This window comes from Pelodiscus sinensis, chromosome 3 (genome assembly GCF_052426305.1).
Source record: "Pelodiscus sinensis isolate ZL-2025 chromosome 3, ASM5242630v1, whole genome shotgun sequence".
NCBI classification, from domain to species: domain Eukaryota; kingdom Metazoa; phylum Chordata; order Testudines; family Trionychidae; genus Pelodiscus; species Pelodiscus sinensis.
In genome coordinates, this window is record NC_143054.1 from 182818571 (window position 1) to 182836476 (window position 17906).

Here is a 17906-nt window from a genome sequence, read left to right on the forward strand (position 1 = left end):
TTCATAAATTTATGGTGGGGATGGCATGATGAGACTGCTATTAGCAAATATCTCCAGCAGCCTGACATGGTGCACTAGATAGGCAGGGCTCTGAGTTCCTACAGAGAATTTGCTCTCAAATGCCTGACTGGTGGGTGACATCCACATGCTCAAGGTTTAACTGATAACCGTACTTTCAAATGGGAAGAATTTTTTCCCCAAGAAACTATGGAGGGCTTTCACCTTTCTTCACAGATTGGGCACTGGTCACTTGCTTTTAAACTATAGTAAATGGTGGATTCTTTGTAATTTTTAAATCAAGATTTGATGATTTCAGCAACTCAGCTAGGAATTACCGACCTATTAGAAGCATGGGGAGGAATGTTTTTGTGACTTGTGACGTGCAGGAAATCACACCACATGATCATGATAATTTTGGTCCCTTCTAGCCTTAACGTCTATGAATCAATGAAATATATATGACTTACATTCATATCACAGAATGCCCCTAATATATTGCTTTCTTGGGCAGAAATATCCTGGTTTAAAAGAAAAGAGAGATAAATATAATTAGCTAACAGTAGGAACAGAAACAAATTGTACGAAGGAAACAAAACCCAAAACACTCATGATGCACACTCCAGAAGCCTAATTTTATAAAACTTAAGCAGCTTAAGATTTAATTTTTAAACTGCCAAACTGACTTTTGCATTTTCCAATTAAATAATTGTTTTAAAATTGTATTTACAAATATGTACTTATAAGCTGAGGACAATGCTCCATCCATAAGGGAAAATTTCTTCCCCAACAGTTTTCGTTTTGGAATTCTTCTATACCAACTCAAACGTTTCATTACCAGCAAGCAGGTAATGTACCCAAACATCTGAACTGAGATAGCAAATGAACAGAGAATATACTGTACAATCATAAATCTAATGAATATTTAAGAGCTAAAATATAAAGGCAGTCATTCTAATTCAGTTTATTACATTTTTTCAAGCCCACTGTAACATTCTTATACAAATACCTAATTGACAGCTTGTAAAACCAGTATCTGGTGGACAGTCAAATTTTACAAATCATACTTCTATTAACTTTTAAAATCCATTATTGGTGCAACTAAGATTACTATAACTAAAGAGTTTAATAAAAATAACTTATTTTAATATGTTTACAGTGTGCATTGGACAGCATTTTGTAAACATTCTATTTTACTGTTTCCCCCTATTAAATCAATTTCCCCCATTGTTTGTGTTTATTTTTCACATAGCAAGAGAGAAAACATTTTTTAAAACTATAAAATCTGACTGTAATTCACAAAATTTGCTGGGATACTATCAAACTAATTTCAACTGTTTACTAAAATCATTAGGTTTTCATGTTGATAATTTCCCTTTAAATACAGGGGGAGGAGCTTTTTAAACATTTAATTTAACTGAAGTTTTTTTGAGTTAATTTCAAATTGATCAGTTACAGAGAGGATCATTTAAAATTACATTACTGGTGGATTTTACTTGTGATAGAATAAAACTTTAAAATATTCACTAAGTTTACAATGTAGGAATCTACATATATATTTCCCCTTCACATTGAACTCCAAATCATGACTAAATTAATAGTGTTTTGTCAATTATTTTTAAGAATTAAAATAGCTTGTATAGTGAGTAAGCAACACATTTTTTTGCCTAATAGGTAAGAAAAATGGGTGTTTCTGTGCTGTGTCCATATCACAAGCAGAAACAGATTAAGTACAAGTATCAGAGGGGTAGCCGTGTTAGTCTGAATCTGCAAAAGCGACGAGGAGTCCTGTGGCACCTTATAGACTAACTGAAGTGTAGGAGCATAAGCTTTCGTGGGCAAACCCACTTCGTCAGATGCACCTTTGCCCACGAAAGCTTATGCTCCTACACTTCAGTTAGATTAAGTACAAGGAAATCATCACTTGTTGAGGGAAGCAGAAACTGTTCACCTTTAACAGTATGGTTCTTAGCACATGGCAGCTGAAAGACAGTGGAAGTATACGTGTTAAGCGGAGTTCAGGAAAGGTGTTATCTGGAATGTCAAGTAGCTACTTTGCTTATTTTTTGTCTCAAGACTTCTCTTCCTATGAAGTAGCCATATTGGACTAAACACTGACAACAATGGGACTAGAGATCTCTGCAACCTTCAAGAGACAAAAAGGATTTGACTAACTTGGCTAGGATGAACCGGAAAACCTTACAGGTCTGGAGTTCTAAACAGAATGCTCAGGGCAGTGAGATTTCCAGAAGGTCACCTTTTGAGCCAAGTAACAGAAGAGAGTTCCCTATGAGAACCAAAAGCAGGAAAACAAACACACCCCACAAACCCTCAGAGGTTAAACACCTTAAATGTTGTGTGATATGGATGCAACCGTGGGAAGAAAAGTATAACAAATTCATCTTATTTACATAGAAAACCTATATGGGAACTGCCATCAAAACGTTAAGGGGAGCACAAAAATGAACAGCCGCATTTTCACACTGTTTTACCCTCTACTGAGCCACTGAAGACTGATTTGCTAAGTCCTTTAAAGTTAATTGTCCAGTCCTGCCTGGAGGGATTTTAAAAGGTAAGGAAAACAGGAGCTCACTCCATGTTTTTGCATCTTCCTCTATACGGCTTATAGAAAAGTCATCACTTCCAGAAAAAGGACTTTCTATACATTCTGAAATACCTATTTGAGCTCACAGACCCTTTGCAAATTTAAGTCTGAATTTGAAAAGAGTCACAACAGGTGGTAATGGATGCAGGACAAATAAAATTAACAAATATTTCAGACATCCACACCAAGCCTGCCAACCTCACACATCTCAAAATTCAGGAATCTCTAAATCACCCTTGTTTGAGTTTGTGATTTTTTTGGAGCGTTTTCGCTGTCAAAGTTGTCAATCCCATGAACAGAACATGCTAGACTGAACGTCTATATGATAAAATAGGTCATGAGGTAAAATCTATCTTAGGATATCAAGAATGTTAACGGATACTATATTTGCATTATGGTAAACAGGTTTGTTCCCACATAATTTTTTTCCTTAAGATCTATACTCTCAAGTGATTTTTCTTCCAACTGACCAAGTCCAATTGTGGAATTCTTGTGTTCCAAACAACACAGACCTTTGGTAGAAAAGAGATTTTTTTATCTATTTTTAATTTTTTCTCTCTCTCTATTTAGCAGAATAGACTCTTATATTACTATTCTGTTTTTGTGGTCCCATGACCACAAACTTGTCTGAAATAAGGTATACTTGTCTTGTCCACAGGTTTGAGAATGCTAGTCTCATTGCCCTCAAATCGAACAAATGTATATGCCAGTTCTTTGTCATGGAAAACCTTGTCCACAGTGCTGTAAATATTTCTATGTGGGCTCCCAGTATTCTTGCTGAGCATCCATTGTCATCTATAGCTTTTCTGGTTCCCAAATGAAATTTTCCTTCAGGATGATTTTTCTCTCCAGATCAGATAACTCTCATTTACCTCTTCCAGTTTTACTTCTCTGTTTGCTATAACACATATGCTGCTGCTAATAAAAAAACAAATTCAAGGGATAGATATGTTCCATAACCCATGAAATTTAGGGTAGAACAACAGAGTCCCTGTTAGGCTTATACACGAAACAGAATGGAATTCTCCCAACTAGATTTCTCTTTTCTCCCAATGTGAGTAAATCTACAAAGGTTCCACCAAGTACAGTAAACTTCCAATAATCCGGCACCTTTAGGACCCAGGGGGTACCGGATTATCAGATATGCCGGACAATCGGAAGGGAGGGCTATGAGGGGTCTGGGTTAGGGTGGGGGGGATGCCACCCCAGACCCCTCATAGCCCCCCCTTCCAATAGTCCGGCTCTGCCCCAGGCGTCCCTGATTCAGCCGCTGTTGGTCAGTTTCAGCAGCAGCTGAATCGGGACGCCTGCAGCAGAGCAGCTGGAGTGCTGCCGGGTTGGTCCGGTAGCGCCGACCCTTGGCGCTACTGGACCAACCCGGCAGCACCCCAGCTGCTCTTGGGGACGCCTGGGGCAGAGCAGCAGGGGTGCTGCCGGGTTGGTCCCGCAGCACCACACCTCGGCGCTACTGGACCAACCTGGCAGCACCCCAGCCTCTCTGCCCCAGGTGTCCCCAAGTCAGCTGCTGCTCATACTGATCAGCGGCTGACTCCAGGAAGCCCGAGGCAAAGCTGCTCTGCCTCCAGCTTCCTGGAGTCAGCTGCTGGTCAGTTTCAACAGCAGCTGAATCAGGACGCCTGAGGCAGAGCAGCTGGGGTGCTGCCAGGTTGGTCCAGTAGCGCCGTACCTTGGCACTGCGGGGACCAACTCGGCAGCACCCCAGCTGCTCTGTCCCAGGTGTCCCCAAGTCAGCTGCTGCTGAAACTGATCAGGGGCTGATTCCAGGAAGCCGGGGCGGAGCAACTCTGCCTCGGGCTTCCTGGAGTCAGCCGCTGGTCAGTTTCAGCAGTGGCTGAATCGGGGACAGCTGGGGTGCTGCCGGGTTGGTCCCACAGCCCCGAGGGGCAGCGCTACGGGACGTACTCGGCGGCACTCCAGCTGCTCTGCCCCCGGCTTCCCCGATTCAGCCGCTGGTCAGTTTTAGCAGCGGCTGAATCAGGGAAGCTGGGGGCAGAGCAGCTCCAATAGTCCGGCTGCCCAGAGCACTTCCGGGTTCCTGATGTTGCCGGACCATCAGGAGTGCCGGACCATCAGATGCGAGACCATCAGAGTTTTACTGTACCTGGTAAGAGCATCAAAAGATTTCTAGACTGCTCTTCTGACTGCTCCCACTAGATTATCTTTTCAGGGTACCCTTATAATTAAGGTTGACTCAAAGAGAAGGAATGTGAATTGCTAACTGTTGCATTCAATCAAGACAACCACATAATAAGTGTGTGAAATAAGTAGAAATGATTGTTTGCAGATGTAATTGTTTTGTATGAGAGCTGAATGATGTTTTTATATGACAAATTTTCCTAGCCACAGTAAATGGTGTGGATGCACCTTTACAAATCTGAGGAACTCATGAAACCACCTACACAGCTACAAAGATTATTTATTTTGCAACGGAAATTTTCCTTTTTTTTCCCAGAGCAAACAATAAGAAAGATTAAAAGCATTCTCTCAAAACTCAATAAAATATTACTGTACACAGCAACCAGAGCCCATGTTCCATGGGGAAAGAAATTCAATTTTCACATACTGATTTTTTGGGGGGCATCAATGAGACTTACAAAGACCTGAGTAAGGGTTCTATGTAAGCTCAAAATCTTGTCTGTCTCAACAACTGAAGCTTGTCCAATAAAAGATATTACTTTACTCATCCTATCCAATATTAAAAAAAAGATATATTTGGATTTCAGTTTATGTCTGATACAGAACATTTTGAATGACTGACCACACTTCATATTTCCCCATAGGCCAGCTGTACAATTTAGTCATCAGCATTATATTATGGTAGAAATCAAAATGTGCTAGGAGCTTGAACACCACAGAGATATCAATCCTTCTCTGAAGAAATTACAAATTTGGTATGAGAAATTTGATATGAGCTGAAAGTGGGAATCATTTTTTTCTGATTTGCCTAAACAGCAAAATAAGTTTTCTTCTCGCTGAAATCCAGACCACATTATTTTGATATATTCAAGGAGTAACAGCATTTACTAATCCGAGTGGTCAGCAACTCAAGAGGTTGAGAGTACAGGTCAGCAACAATGCAGCCACCCTATTTATATTAGTGCCTGGCCCTCTTGCATACTATGTCAGCAAATCAACCAAAAAATCCTGTGATTGTCCCTTCTGAAAATCAGACAAGTATTTCCATAGAGAAAACAAGGTTGTGGTATTTTTTAAGAGAAGCAAATCTGTTTACACAGAACAAAAGTTGCTCCTGAGCTGTTTCTGTCATTTTCCTGTGAAAGGTAAGAAGAAAAGGATGAGCTTTTTTTTTTTTCAATGACCCCATGAAGAACAGAGGCAAAATCCCTTTTATTTAACATTAGTTTTTAGCAGTATGAAAAACAAAAAGATACACCTACCCTAACTGGTCTTTACTAGTAGGCAACTGCATTGCGGTTCTATTTATTTATGATAAGGTTTAAAAAGAATTACGTAGGCCACTCTGAAATGTGTGAGGAAAGTCTTACTAACTGAACTCCAAACATTCACTGGTTCATTAATATAGATACTTGAGGCCACAGTTTAACATTTTAACTATACTCCAACAACATGATAGAATATACCGAAGATACTCAAATATGTCCCAAACAAAACAAAAATCATTTCGCTTCCCAGTTCAATAATTTTAACTAAACCAAAATTTATTGCCAAGTTTGGGGAGATCCACTTATTCAAGGACTGAATATACTCATGTAAGCACACTAGCATGTATACCAAATCACATATAATTTATGTGCATCCTTAAATTTAAGAAGAAAGGCTACGTCTACACTGGCCCCTTTTCCGGAAGGGGCATGTAAATTTCACTAGTCGTCGTAGGGAAATCCGCGGGGGATTTAAATATCCCCCGCGGCATTTAAATAAAAATGTCCGCCGCTTTTTTCCGGCTTTTAAAAAAGCCGGAAAAGAGCGTCTAGACTGGCCCCGATCCTCCGGAAAAAGTGCCCTTTTCCGGAGGCTCTTATTCCTACTTTGAAGTAGGAATAAGAGCCTCCGGAAAAGGGCGCTTTTTCCGGAGGATCGGGGCCAGTCTAGACGCTCTTTTCCGGCTTTTTTAAAAGCCGGAAAAAAGCGGCGGATTTTTATTTAAATGCCGCGGGGGATATTTAAATCCCCCGCGGATTTCCCTACGACGACTAGTGAAATTTACATGCCCCTTCCGGAAAAGGGGCCAGTGTAGACGTAGCCAAATAGTATAATAATTTTAACTGAAACTTAGCTACTCTAGGCAGTGACAGATTTTTTTTTTCAATCTTCTGAAGTTTGTGGGTTTGGATAATCATATTTTAATGTTCCAGTATTTTGTAACACCCACATAAATGCATTAATGTGCTCTCCTGCATTTCAGTTTAAGCTTTCTTAACACAGCCAAATATACCCATATCTCAGTATAAAGTGTAACACGTGTTCTATTTAGTCATGAACAGATTTTCATAGGTGGAAGTGAAAATAAACCTTTTCAAGAATAAAGTTACTTTAATTTGACACCTACAAAAGCATATAGCTACAAAAGCATTTCCTTCTGTTTCTGGGAATTAAAAGTATGTAAAAGTGTTCTGAAAGTGAATTTGACAAAAATAAATTGTCAAAAAATATGTGTTTAACAGCAAAAAAGTAACATCACAATGAAAAACTTGTAAAGGTGGTAGTCAAGTTTGTAGACCTGCAGTTATGACAGTTATTCAGCTGATTATGGAATAGCAAAAACATGTGGTCTCATGCAAGTTTTAGTTTGTAAATTTTGTTTATAACAACAGATTTAAACAAAAATGAGTTTAACTACTTCATCATATTTTTGGAAGGAAAATATAATTATGGTCCCTTTTGACTTCCTGCTGCAGAGACTAATTGATAAATCAAATTATTCATTTTTAGGCAACATTTTATAAACTGCTTTTACCTAGATTAATCATAAATTATTTTAAGAAAATATGTAAGGGGCTGGTTCATATCCCAAAAAGTGTCAATGTTAATTAAGACTCACTGAATTCAGTGGGAGAACTAAATCATTCCCATCCACCCTGTTTGTAAACTACAATCACACACACAGTGTCTACCCTTCAGTGATAACTACATTATGTTTCACATAAAAACGAAATATGTACAAGGTAGGATAAGATATACCTCTATTGTGGGATGAGTATTATGCTTGTAAGCAGTATACAAAGGAAACTGAATCTGAAAGATTTTTGCCACACACAGCAACAGTTTTTCCTTCTCATCAGTGCTCCATAAGCTAAAAGCATCAGTGCTCTTTGCAGATTCTTCTTCTGTCAGGATACAAGTTCTTGCAGAGTCTAACTTTTTCTCTATGCATTTTTGTCGTTCTCCATTTTCTTCTTCATGAGACTCTCTTTCTACATTCAGTGGCTCATTTGTTTGATTATTCTGATCTTGCCATGTTGAATCTATGTTAATAGTGCAATGTTTACAGAGCTGGTCCCGTAGAGCTTGAACTTGGGCAATCACTAAGTTAATAAGCGCACATACTACTTGGTTAAAGATCTCCAAATGCTTATACTCCTTGAAGCAGCACAGACATTGTCTGCAAACAAAAACAAAAAAACAAAGTAAAAACTCCTAGAGTGGCTCAGAATTAAAATATCTAAAAACGATAATCTCTTGAAGTTTTGGCTCTGTCAACATGAAGAAATAAATAATAAATAAACTAAAATAATAAGAAAAGAGTCTGAGCTAAATGTTTTGAAAGTGGCTAGTTATAAGTTTAATATTAAACTATATTTTAAGTAACAAAGCATGTGATAAACCAACAGAGAAAGGAAATTCAAAGGGACACAGATGCCAGTGTCAAGTGCCAAGACTGAAGACTTTGTTAATCCCTATAGGCACTCCATTTGTTTCTAGGCGCTCAGAAAACTACATGGTCCCAAGCACTGTTTGGCAGTTTTCAATTACTTATATACTAGAAAATATACCCAACATTGCTCAGGTCCTTCAAGGCAGGGGGCTGGGAGGTTCAGCAGTCAGGGCAAGAGCTTGGGGATGTGTGTAGGGGGGTGCAGAGCAGGTGGCTCGGAGTGTGGGGGTGCAAGAGTCAGGCTTGGAGGGTGAGAAGAGGGTTTAGGGTAAGGGGGGGTGGCTCAGGAGTCAGAGCAGGGGTTTGGGATGTGGGGGCTCAGCAGAGGGCCAGGGCAGGAGGGCAGGGATACATGCAACCTGCCAGCTTCTCCCCAGGGACAGCCTGGAGCGGCAGAGAGGAAGGGGCACACTGGTCAACCAGCAGCTGCTCTGCTGCCAGCCAGCGGCTGCTCTCCAGGGCTCAGGCGTTTGCTTCCCTCCATAGTCATTCAAGGGTATAACTGTTCCTCTCGCTTGCTGCCTCCCTATGATCTTTTGTGAATATGTCTGTCCCTGCTATTGCACCCCTCCCCTTTCTGTCTGATGAAAAAGAATATCATTCCATGCATATCCCATTGTCCTGGTACAAACAAACTGTGACCTTGCTTTAAGTTAGCATAAGAGGAAGCAGTATACCAAATTTGATCGTCCAAGCTCTTACCTTTCAGAAGGAGTTGTTAAACAAATGGACGGACACACAGACAATCAAACTCTCTTAAATATATAGTATATTTCACAATGGTAGGTATGGTCTGCATATGATCATAGCACCAGCTTATTGTGAAAAAAAAAAACCCTAAAATTTGCTGGAATAATTCTTGATCCCCCCCGCCCCAAATTCTTTTTAGCAAAAAAAATGTATATGGCAGGATAGTTGACATTAAGCAAGAACATAAAGATTTTATAATATTTTTCATTACTGTCATCTATCCTGTTTACTGCTACGTTCTTCAACAGCTTCTGGAATGCTCATCAGTATTTCAAAGGTGTGTTTTACACACATATACCTAGGTGATGGCATGGCATGCAGATGGTTACATGTAAATAAAAGCCAGAATTTCCCTTATTCTCCCTCATTTTAGTCACGCTACAATACTGTAATCCAGGGATGTAATAGTATAGTCGATTAGCCGAAAAGCAAAACTTATAGGTTAATGCTATAGACTACACACATTTCTCCACCCCCACATCTTGCCAGTAAATTTTTTACCAGTCTGGCCAGCAGCCCAGCTCAACCCTGGCTAGCACTGGGTCCTGAACCTACCTCCATTGCAGCTCTGCATTTAAAATGTATTAGGACCCAGCTTGCCGGCTCAATTCCAGCTCATGCCAGGTCCGGGGGCTCAGGCTCCCTTTACCCCCTGACAGAGGTTGCCTGGGGATTATAGAATAGTCAGCTAACCAATAAGAATTCATAAGGTTAATCAACTATTCAATTAACCGGTATTTAACATCCCTACTGTACTCCTAACTATTCTATTCACTCTACATTCTACATATTTTTTACAATAAATAGGGCAAATATGATGAGTTTAAAGACACTTATGAAAAATACCTTTGCGTCCAGGAGTTGATATAAGCAAATATCTTGAGTGCATGTTCCTTTCGGAGCTGCAATCCATCACCACCTTCAATGTCAGATACTGAAGAAAAATAGTAGGTGGTTAATGGCATATATAATATTTAATGTGTCTTTTAACAGCTACATTAAACATTAAATATCAAATATAAATTTTGTTCCTAAAGCACCTAATTAGAAAAATCAGACTTTGCACAGGAACTGTATTGGTATTCAGAGTACAGTAACCTAATGTTGCAAAGGTTTTTCCGGCACAAAACTATCACCACACTATCACATATCCAGTATCCTCCCCATCACCAAGAAATCTGTTATCTACTGACAGGCCCTCAGATGCCACAGAATATGTTCAGAGGAAAAAGTCCAAGGTATATACGTTACACATTCAAAATCTCCTTTAAACAAAAACACCCCATCGAATCATGGAATCAGCCACTGAAACGTCCCAGAGAGCCTGCTTCAATTCATAAATAAAAACCCTCTCAATTGCAGACCACTAATTGTTACCCAGAGCTTTTTTTGTGACGGTATGCCCCGGGACAGTATACAGGCACCTATTTTCCCATCCTACTTGAATTGAATGGGATTCCCCTCTGGCACCTATTTCCTGGGTTGGCTTGGCTCGGCTCCTGACAGAAGCAGGCCCGGGACACGTGGCTCTTAAAGGGGCAACAACCACATTTCGGCCCCTGGCACAGGGTGGTTTTTTTTTTTTTTTTTTTTGGCTCAACAACTTTAAGCCTACAGTACTGGCACCTTTTTTCTTTAAATAAATAAAAAAGCACTGTTGTCACCCATAACCCCACCCTGGAATCCATAACAGGGTATCACCAAACAACTACAACACATACTCAAGGGGGCCCATACTGATAATTCTTTCCTGAACTCCCACTTCCAGCTTTCAAACAACCCCCACCCCCCAACATCTCCAAACTCATCACCAGAAGCAAGCTCCCCAGACTAGGACACACCAATTCAAAGTAGTACCATAAGCTGCCAGAACAACAGATGAAAAATGTGCAGACATCTCTACTTTCACAATGAGCCATACTAGGGATGTAACAGTATCAGAGGGGTAGCCGTGTTAGTCTGAATCTGCAAAAGCGGCAAGTAGCCCTGTGGCACGTTATAGACTAACTGAAGTGTTGGAGCATAAGCTTTCGTGGGCAAAGACCCACTTCATCAGGGATGTAATAGTGTAGTCAATTAACTGATTAACCAATAAGCAAAAGCTTATAGGTTAATGCTATAAACTACACGCATTCCTGGCCCGCCCTTTGACAGTACATTTTTTAGCAGGCTGACCAGTGGCCCTCCTCAGTCCTGGCTTGCAATGGTCTGGGACCTACCACCGCAGCAGCTCTGCATTTCAAGTGTATTAAGAGCCAGGCAGGGAGGCAGCCCAGCTCAGTTCCGACTCACACCAGGTCTGGGAGCTCAGACCCCCACCTCCCAGATAGGGGCTACTGCCACCCCGTGCTGGTTTTTAAACTGGCTCCCCTCACGGACCAGCTCCCACCTGGCACCCCATGCTGCTGCCTCTGGTACATATGCAGCAGTGCCGGAGTGCCATGGGGTTCCTCGGGAGTGAGACCAGAGTACACTGGTTGCTGACTCGGCCCAGGGGATTACAGAATAGTCGACTAACTAATAAGAATTCATAAGGTTAGGTGACTATTCAATTAACTAATATTTAATATCCCTAGTGCACACCCCTCATAACACACCTTTCAAGATACACTGTTCCTGCACATGCCCATCATAGGATGTGATTGATGTGCCTCATTCAGTGCACTAAATGCCCCAACAACTATGTGAATGAAACCAGGCAATCACTAAACTCTCAAAAGAACTCATGCAGGAAAATGATAGAGCAAAAGAACACTCAATCACCTGCTGAACACCTTTTACAAAGTGATCACTCGATCACTCCGTATTTGATCTTATCAATCCTCATGCTCAAAGGAAACCTGACCTACACTTTCAAAAGACAAGCCTGGGAGTTTAAATTCAGAACTTTGATAGACACTAAAAATCATTATCTTAAAAGTATCTTTACAAATGTTAATCTTTCTGGCACAGGGGCATGAAAAAGAAACACACACTCCTAAGTACAGCAAGTTGCATCACAGTAAAATCCCAGGACTCCTGCTTTGGCCACATTGCCATGCTAAAGGAATGCAATGGTAGCACTGCTGTAGCTGCATTTTACACTTTTAAGTGTAAACAAAACCCTAATAAAGACACTGGATTTATGTCTTCTTATAACAAAGTGTAACCCGCTAACCTACCTTTTCGTCCTATGACTACCGAGGAGTTAATGGGCCACTTGACCTTCAATGGTCCCTCAAAATACGTGCTAACTACTTATGCTAAACTATTGTTGATTCTTATATTTAAGCTGTGACACTCTAAGGCAGTGGTCCCCAACATGGTGCCCGTGGTCACCATGGCGCCTGCCGGGCCATTTCTGTGAGCTTGCCAAGTGACACTTGCACACTGCTCAGGGGCGGCGCCAGCCCTGGGCACACAGCAAATGGGCAACTCTGTCCCCAGCCGCACGGCGTATGGGCATCCATGCCCCTGGGCACGCGGCATAGGAGCAGCGCCGGACCCGGGCGCGCAGCGTATGGGCATCCCCTCCCCTGGGCACGCGGCACAGGAGCGGCGCCAGACCTGGGTGCGTGGCGTATGGGCAGCCCCACCCCTGGACGTGCGGCACAGGAGCGGCGCCTGCCCCGAGAGTGCGGCGCATGGGTGGCTCTGGCACCGGGCACGCAGCGTATGGGTGGCCCGCCCTCAGGTGCCCAGCGCATGAGTGGCCCCACCCCCAGCAGCCCCAAAAGGTTGGGGACCACTGCTCTAAGAGGATTCTAAAACTGTGGGTTGAGACCCCGAATGGGGTCACCGGGGTGGCATACACTTGCTGGAGCCTGTGGCTGAAGTCCGAGCCCTATTTCCCAAGTTTGAAACCAAAAGCCCTTATGTTTAGCAGTTATTAGTCACCCTTTTTCAGTATTTGTCACATTAACTACAGCTATAATCTGAAACTACCCATTGAATTCAACAAAGGGAAGAATTTAAAAAAAAGTTGAGCAAGCCAGTTTTCTATAAAACCACATCAAATGCCCTGCCCACATCCTAGAAATGTACAGATTTGGGCAAGCCAAACTCCAGTACCAGTACTCAATTCTACCTACTCTGCTCTCTTCAACATCTAGTCACAGATGATTCTACCAACTGGTTACATCCCTTTTTCCAGACAACAATAACTCCACCTATTACTACTCCTATTTAGACTTTTAGACCATTCTAAAATTTTCTTATTGCATTATAACCATCATAAAAAATGAATCTTGACATTCTGAATATTTTCTTTATCATGTTAAAAATAATTTTTTTCACTAACTGTATAGTAGAAACACAGATCTCTAATTTCAAACAACCTGCAAATATGTAAAATTCACGTAGACACTTCAGACTCATATATTGAGAGGAAAAAACAAAGTAGGTTTAAAATTAAGAGTCTTCCAAAATTTGAGAGGGATGAAGTGTGGAACATGCTGTCAGAAGTCTTATAAGAGCTGTGCAACACTCCTATGAGGAAAATACAGAGTCCATACAAACAAAAGAAAACCAACCTTTGGATTGTAGCTGGGGGCGATGAAAATGAACGTGAGTCGGTCCTTATTGCTTTGAATTCTTATCAAGCAGAATCCATCACCAGAATGGAAGCATGTCCTTTAGAGTAGTGGCTGAAGTGTGAAGGGGTATACTTCCATTCTGGTGATGGATTCTGCTTGAAAAGGATTCAAAGCAGTAAGGACCAACTCACGTTCATTTTCATCATCTGGGAGTCAGATGCTACAATTCAAAGGTTGGTTTTCTTTTGTTCGTATGGACTCTGTATTTTCCGAACAGCTCTTATAAGACTTCTGACAGCAAACGTTTACCTTAGCAAGAGGCTGAAAAGGTAGGACCAAGAACTTGTAGACTCTAAAATTCTACTCTGTTTTGGTTTTAAGTGAAGTTATATAAAAACACCCTACATTTGTAAGTTTCACTTTCATGATACAGAGATTGCAACCCAGTACTTGTATAAAGTGAACTGAAAAAAACCCTATTTTATCTTTTTTTACCGTGCACATATTTGTAATAAAAAATAGTGTATAGTGAGCACTGTATACTTTGTATTGTATGTTATAACAAGTCAATATATTTGAAAATGTAGAAAAACATCCAAATATTTTATAACTTTAAATCAGTATTCTATAATTATGTAACAGTGCAATAGTAATCTATTTTTAATCTAGTTAATTTGTTTTGTGTTAATCACTTGAAATAACTTTAACTGAGTCTTAAAAAGTAAACTAATAAAACATACTGATCTAAGACTTATCCCCCCTGAGGCAAGGGAGAAGGGTTTTTCCTGTCTCCAAAATATTTATAACACTTTGAATTGCATCTTGAGTTCCTTCGTAGCTTTGCAAGCCCCAATATAGACTACTGTCACTATAAAATTTTAACAATTGAAGATTTCAGTTTAAGTTGGAGGTAAGGTTAAGAAAAATATCACTTCAGGAAATAATCATTAAGAGTACAGATTTGGGGTTTTTTTTTTTTATAAATACACTATACACAAATTACAGTGCCAAGAAATCTGATGTGTTAGAAGATGCATCAACTTCAAAATCACACTGCTGTCTCACTTTTTTATACCTAGTAGGAACAACACCTAAAACTGCAATAAATAAAAAGGGGAAAAAGATTGGGGGAGAAGTGGTCTGTTTGATTTATACATTTGACAATATTTTATACACAACTCAGTCAGTTTCAGTATTCTCCTGGGCTATGTCTACACTCCCGGCTTCTTGCGCAAGTACGCCCATTCTTGCGAAAGAATCCGCAGAGCGTCCACACTGCCCGCCCGCTCTTGAGCAAGGACATTTACAGTACAGCGTGGTAAGAGTGGGCTTCTTGCGCAAGCGCTACACTCTTTTTTACCAGGTGTAAGCCCTCTTGCACAGAAGCACTTGCGCAAGAGGGCAGTGTGGACGCTCGGCAGGGATTTCTTGCACAAGAAACCCTATGGCGAAAATGGCCATCAGAGCTTTCTTGCGCAAGAGAGCATCCACACTGCCATGGGCACTCTTGTGCAAAAGCACAGTTCGCACATGGCAGTATGGACGTTTTCTTGCACAAGACTTCTTGCACAAGAACCCTTGCGCAGGATGTTCTTACACGAGAAGCTGCAAGTGTAGACATAGCCCTGCTAATCTGTGTGGGTCTCTGACATAGGCACTTTGGAAATATAGTATTTACAAAATAAAAGTGATGGAAAAAACAAAAACGAAAGTGACTCAATTACAAGTCCATCATTTATAAAAATCAGAAATTATGGAAAAGTCCCCTAATTCTACCCACTTATCACCCTCCTGAACATAACCATAAAGGTGTAACAATATGATTCTCAAATACTGGTTTATTACTATTAAAACTAAAACACGGATGCTTTATGGTATTGCACACTGCTACATCACAAAGAGCCATTTGCATTTGCATTTCACAACACAAATTCATGTGATACTTGATTTCTTTTTAAGACTACACGAGAATGCTGCAGAATTCGAGAACCTTGCCACAAATATGAAATCAAGATTGCCACAGAATACAGGCCTTGATTACAATACTACATTCCATGTACAAGCAAAATGATATAGGTTGGACCTCTCTGGTCTGGCATCCTTGGAACCTGTCCGGTCCTGAATGAAAGAATTTGCAGAATCAGGTCCTCTTTCACCAGTCTACCAGTCTGCTACCCCTCCCTGTGGCTGGCTTCACTCCAACTGCATTGCTACTGGGCCAGTCCCACTTCAACCATCAATCATTATCAACCGTACTATCCGGGGTTTGTTCACCAGCAATGCCCCTCTACCATGTACACTGGACAAATGAAGCCATCTCTATGCAAAAGAATAAATGGACACAAATCAGACATCAAGAATGGTAACATGCAAAAACCAATAGGAGAGAACTTCAACCTCCCTGGACACTCAGTAACAGACATGAAAGTTTCCATACTTTAGCAGGAAAACTTTAAAAACAGACTTCAATGTGAAACTGTAGAACTGGATTTCATATGCAAACTCGACACTACCTGATTGAGTCTGAAGAGAGACCGGGAATGGCTAGCTCACTACAAAAAGTAATTTTCTCTCTTTTGGTATTCACACCTTCTCATCAACCACTGGGAGTGGGCCACATCCACCTAATTAAATTGGCTTCCTTAGCTTTGGTCCTCTGCATAGTAATAGAACACTCCCATCTTTGTATATACAGGCAGCACTTTCAAGTCATTAAGTAATGGGTTTTTTGTTTGTTTGTTTTTAAATAAAAGGACAATGTACATGCACTGTGTAAATTATTGTATTGTTGACAAATGAAGGAAAAATTTTATATTAATCAAAGAACGAAAGCAATCCAAACATTAACTAGAACTTGTTGGTAGACAATATTTGCAGTTTTTCTTTCTTTTGGCTGAATATAAGGAGTGCAGAAGTGAGGGAAGGGAGCTGCAGAGGATTGGAGACGCAGGGCAGGGGGTGCAGGATGCTGAAGGGCAAAGGTGGGGGGCTCAAGGCACAGGTTTTGGGGTGAAGGAAGGCAGGCAGCTAGGAAGGTTGGCTGCACTTACCAAGACCAGCCAGAATGGCTAGGGTGGCAGTGGCTCCTACTGGGGGCCTGGGCTGGGCTAGGGATGTAAGCAACTAGTCAACTTTTGCTTATCAAATAGTCGACTATTCCCTCAACTAGTCACTTCCTCTATCCTTGCTGCCTCTATCAGCGGCAGCAAGGATGGGGGGAGCAGGAGCAGATGCTGGGGGGAAGAGCCAGCTTAAAAGCTGGTTCTCCCCAACAAAGTCTCCGTGGGGGGAAGGGTAGTAGCGGGGACTGGGCGCGAGTGCAGGGGGGCAGGCAGCTCTACAGGAGTCGGTGCTTGTGGGGAGCCATCTTTTAAACTGGCTATTCCCAAGCACCGGCTTGCACAGAGGCAGCAATGGGGCTGGGGGGAGGCAGAAGCCAGTGCCTCTGGGGAACCAGCTTTTGGAGCTGCCTCCACACACTGCTGCCTCTGTGCAAGCACCGACTCCTGTAGAGCTGCCTGCCCTCCTGCGCTGCAAGTTCCAGGAGCTGGCTCACTACAGGCACCAGCTTCCGCCTCCCTCCCATTGCTGCCTCCATAGGAGCAGAAGTATTGAATCCTAAAAGGAACTTAGTGTTAAATCAAAATATTTTTTTTAATTTTACATTCAGATTGTCTTGTTTAAACAAGTCTCACTCCTCCATGTTGCTATGTGAACAATCCATACAAATGACATGTGAAACTGATTGAACAGACATATGAAACAGTGAAACTGACTATATACAAAGTATTGCAAATATATATGAACTCTAACGAAAATATATTTTCTCAATTTCAAACTCAAATGTTATCTACACATGCTAAAGTATAAAAATGTACAGTGAAGACACCCAAACAATTACAATTCTTCCCTGTAGTGATACAATGCAACAGCCATATGGATTAAGGCATTTCAGTATGTGTGCTTCCCAAATGAGATTAAGATTAATGAGATTTCTGATTTTTAAAGACAGATTACTAGTCTCTGACTCCCATCATGTCACTATACGGTAGCACTAGAAGATTCACCCAGCATTGATTGGGTCCTTAACTCAATTTTTGTTTTTCTTCATGTTAATCATTGCTCAGGGGTGGGATTGATAGGTTCAGTATGATGGCTGCCT

At 41.2% G+C, this 17906-nt stretch overlaps 1 protein-coding gene across 5 annotated transcripts in view; it reads right to left on the bottom strand.

Annotated features, from left to right (window-relative positions):
* The window catches only part of USP34 (ubiquitin specific peptidase 34), a 247534-nt gene that overhangs the window by 215158 nt on the left and 14470 nt on the right, over positions 1-17906 (bottom strand). For all 5 annotated transcript variants that reach the window (XR_012903003.2, XM_075925544.2, XM_075925543.2 and 2 more), the window contains exons 2-4: positions 10077-10164; positions 7787-8207; positions 468-518 (exon numbers count right to left, since the gene is read on the bottom strand). Coding sequence is in view for 4 of the 5 variants with exons in the window: in XM_075925544.2 (XP_075781659.2) it covers positions 468-518; positions 7787-8207; positions 10077-10164 (560 nt within the window). In the remaining variant the exon portion in view is untranslated. The remainder of the gene's footprint in view (positions 1-467; positions 519-7786; positions 8208-10076; positions 10165-17906) is intronic.